We start from the raw sequence: 4,235 nt of genomic DNA, 5'->3' as shown, positions 1-4,235 counted from the left end.
GTGAGCATGAGTCCAGTGAGCAAGAGTCCAGTGAGCAAGAGTCCAGTGAGCAAGGGTCCAGTGAGCAAGGGTCCAGCAGGCACTCAAAGCAGCCGAGCCTCAGGTCCTTCACCTGCACGCAGCAAAGAACCTGAGGATGAACCATGTCCAATCTGTATGGAGCCAATAGTGGCAACAGAGAAAAAGACTCTAAACTGCAAGCACTCGTTCTGTAGAGACTGTCTGAAAACAGCTTTCAACTACAAGCCTGTGTGCCCGACATGTGGACAGCTGTATGGCGTTTTGAAGGGGACACAACCTGATGGAGGCAAAATGGAAGTTACCAGAAATGCTTCATCTTTGCCTGGATATGAGAAATATGGAACAATAATCATCAGTTATTACATTCCAAGCGGCACCCAAACGGTAAGACAACAGATTTAACTATTTTTGGTTTTTTTAGAGATTTGGTGTTTGGAATTAGCGGCTGCAAGAATGTATTTTTGGCTCCAGTGCAAATGGAGCTAAATGAATGCTGGAATGGTCTTTTCGATCACAATAGTTGTTATGTCATTATTATATCAACAAGACCATTCTACGTAACTATGTGTGCTGTTCATATGTTTTTTTTATCATTATTATTATTGTTAGTGAGGACAGAGTTTAAAATTCTTTTTTGTGTTGATTTTTTACCATCTTTTTAGATATTTTTTTCTTTCTTGAAATTGCTTGTTTCTGACTTTTGTATAAGTGCGCCCCTGTGTACATGTTTCCTTTATGTTCTGTCCTTCTTTTAAAATGTAATAAATAAAAGGTACTGTTGCCTAAGAGCTGTGAACCCCCAGTCACATGAATATGGGCACATCCTTGAGCAGAGAAACTTCTATTGTGTGTCTGCAGGAGGAGCATCCTAACCCTGGTCACCCATACGAAGGAGCATCCCGTACAGCCTATCTCCCAGACTCCTCAGAGGGGAACAAGGTCCTGAAACTGCTGAGACGAGCCTTTGATCAGAGACTCAGCTTCACTGTTGGACGGTCCACCACCAGTGGCAGGAGCAATATGGTCACATGGAACGATATTCATCACAAAACCTCAGTATATGGAGGACCAACTCAGTAAGGACTCCTGCTTTGGCAACATTAGCCTACATTTTATTGATGTGAATTAAATGCCATTACTAATAATAGTGATAATAAACTTTATTTAAATAGCACCTTTCAAAAACAGGTTTACAAAGTGCTTTTACAGGGTAAAAACAACACAAACAACAGAACACTAGGAACCGTAGCAGCATCAGTAACAATATATAGCCTAAAAGCTGCTGCATTGCATTCTGCATATCAAACAATAAAAAAAATATTTTTTTTACTTCCCCAAAGGACAGTAAAAGAAGAGATCTGTAGCTTAAGGCCATCTGCAGAGAGGATAAAAAGTGTAAAACAATATGTGTCTGTCTGTGGCAACAACCGCTTGTAGAATGGAGTTTGGTTTGACAGTGTGGAGCAGAGGGTATTTTAACCTTAATAATTCACATAATTTGAGCTGCCCTACCTTCTATAAATTAACCTTATAAACAGCATAAAGTTACATAGAAAGTGGCAATAAAACCCACCCGTTTTCTTCTTTTCACAACTCGTAGTAAAGCGTTGATTAATAAACACAAACGCCGGTTCTGCTTCACCCCAGCGTCTTAACAGTTTCAGATGTCAGAAATATGAGATTCAATAAGGTAGTTGTATATGTCAAGTCAGTCCACTTTGATGAAGGCAGACTGACTCATCAACACCTATTTCTGCTTTTTACATTTTCTACATATACATATATAATGATGCAGATCATTGATCTGCAGTGACATAGTTGTTTCCCTTGTTGGCCATATGGTTTTGGTTCCTAATAGCTTAAAAGCAATAGAGTATTCTTATTTTATGTTATTAAATTGGCAAAGACCTCAAGACATGAACCAGTATACCACTAACCAAATAAGCCACTGAGCAGGATGTGAAAATGTGTTTGACATGTTCATATCTAACTGCCACAACAAAGATTTCCTTTGTTGTACAGTGGATTGGCATGCATTCATTCCTCCTTTTTACATCTAATATCTATTTATCTCAAGACAAAGTTATTTATGTGACCTAAATTATTAGCAGTACATATGATAATGCACAATAGTATCACTGTATTTTAATTGTGACTATGAAACTGTCCGGATGAGGTTGCTGACTTTCTGTCCTTGTGTTTGCAGCTATGGATATCCAGACCCTGATTATCTCAGCCGAGTTCGAGATGAACTGAAGGTTAAAGGGATTGAATGACTTTAAGGTTTGTCAACACATGAATGTAGAGCTAACACATGACACAACTATCTCAAAAGCGTGATGTACTGACATCCCACATTGTAAAATGCACTTACACTACAAACCAGGAGGGAAATTTCTTTTCATATTTTTAATTCTAATTATTGTTTATTGACTTGTTTATATTTTATTGACTTTTTTTGTCTGAAATAACTCAATATGGCTGGGGAGTGACATTTCAACAGTTGATTTTTATTGGTCTAATTGGTCAGAATTCCCACGTCCTGGAAAACCTGGAAAATCTCGAAATTGAGAGGCTTGTTTTCCAGTTATGGGAATTGATTAAAATAACCAAATATCCTGGAAATGTTTGTATTTTAGCTCCTCAGTCAGATTGCCTATGTAAACCTATGGTGTGTATTTTATACACGTGTGATAATATATGCACAGTAATGCTGATTGTATGTGCAATTACCACTTCAACTTGCTGGCATGTTATGTAAAATAAAATACACCCTACCTGATGTGAATTAAATGTAAAATGTAAGATGGAAATTATTGTAGTCAATTTGCCCAAAACCGCAGCTTATATAATATATATTTGTAAGCAAGTGCTGTCTGTTATTATCAAAAAAAAGAGTTGGAACCCTGTAAACTTCATGATATGTAAGTATTCTAATTTGGCAGCAAAGCAAAGAGCTAACTGGGCTTGCTTTATACAGTAGATTGTAAATCAAAAAAATATTTCAAATTACTGTATTCTGTCAATGCACAGGTAGTACTGGTAAAATTATTTAATGTTAGGTTGTGGGGATTTAAAGGTGTTTTAGGTGAAATCTGTATTTTGGCTAAATTCCTGTCAAGACTTTTGTGCATAATGACTTTATTTTTTGATCAGTTAATGAAGTGATGTCAATAGAAACCATCTTTAGGCCCAACAAATGAAGTCAGAACTTTTTGTTTTGCTCTGTTGTAATCAATAACTAAACAGCCAGCAATGGTCTCAAGATTTTTAGATTTTTTTAATTTTAGCTTTGTTTAATGTCATACATGCTGAAAAACATGGGTTTTTAACCATTATTCCACATAAAATGCCTCAAAATAAAATAAAAAAGATATTAAAAAATAACTTTTGAATACTACCAGCTATTTATTCAAGGAATCAAGTTTTAAAACTAAACATTCATGGTATGTAAATTTGGTAGCTTTACCTATTAGGAATCCAGAGATTTAAAATAGAAATAGTTATTTTCACAAAATGGTCACAGAATGTTCAGCTACCACTGCACCAGTATCCAAAAGATCCAATGGTATACAAGTTTATGGATCTGTATCCAGATCTATATATCATATCAAAATAAAATCTGTCACTGTTCCTATACAAATGTTTCACCACTTTGGATAGTAGCTGTATTTTTAGTACACCCTTCTGCAATCCTGTATGAAAACTGTTGACATCTAACAAGTCGTCTGCATTTCTAGAAAACAATTGGTGTAATTGTAGTTTTGGTTGATTGATGAGTCGTCAAATACAACGTTCTGGGCTAGTACCTTGAAGATAGTTGACTGCTGAGTCTCAGTCCCAGGTCCTCATTGGTTGTTTTCTTTTAGGTACGTGGATTCTTATAAATGCCATAAGGAACAAGGGAAACCATAGGAACAGTAGGAACAGTGAGTCAGTGAACATCAGTCTCATGTACTGTAAGGGTACAGTGAAATGTATTACTTTTATAGGTTACCTACTGCAACTTGTGTGTGTGATTGTTAAAAAACAACAGTGAATTGTATAAAAGATCCTAAAAATATCAGGAAAACTCTGATATAAATATTCAGGAAATAATCTGTTCAAAATTCCTCCAAATCACTCATTTTACACAAACTTACTTTGGGTTCATCATACAGTTTATCAGTTGTTCTCTACTGTTATGTGATATGAAATATCCATAAAACATGTTA

At 35.9% G+C, this 4,235-nt stretch overlaps 1 protein-coding gene across 1 annotated transcript; it reads left to right on the top strand.

The window, feature by feature from the left end:
- The first annotated feature begins 6 nt into the window (after window positions 1-6).
- On the top strand, window positions 7-3,369 carry si:dkey-3h3.3 (uncharacterized protein LOC100144568 homolog). The gene is made up of 3 exons (XM_035657679.1): window positions 7-405; window positions 880-1,097; window positions 2,228-3,369. The coding sequence occupies exons 1-3, from the start codon at window positions 7-9 to the stop codon at window positions 2,295-2,297; spliced, it is 687 nt and encodes a 228-aa protein (XP_035513572.1). The 3' UTR covers window positions 2,298-3,369.
- The last annotated feature ends 866 nt before the right edge of the window (window positions 3,370-4,235 follow it).

The sequence above is a fragment of the Morone saxatilis genome, unplaced genomic scaffold (genome assembly GCF_004916995.1).
Source record: "Morone saxatilis isolate NCDOM2014 unplaced genomic scaffold, NCSU_SB_2.0 Contig16, whole genome shotgun sequence".
Lineage (NCBI taxonomy): Eukaryota > Metazoa > Chordata > Actinopteri > Moronidae > Morone > Morone saxatilis.
The sequence above is the reverse complement of the archived record's forward strand: the minus strand, read 5'-3'. Positions and strand labels throughout refer to the sequence as shown.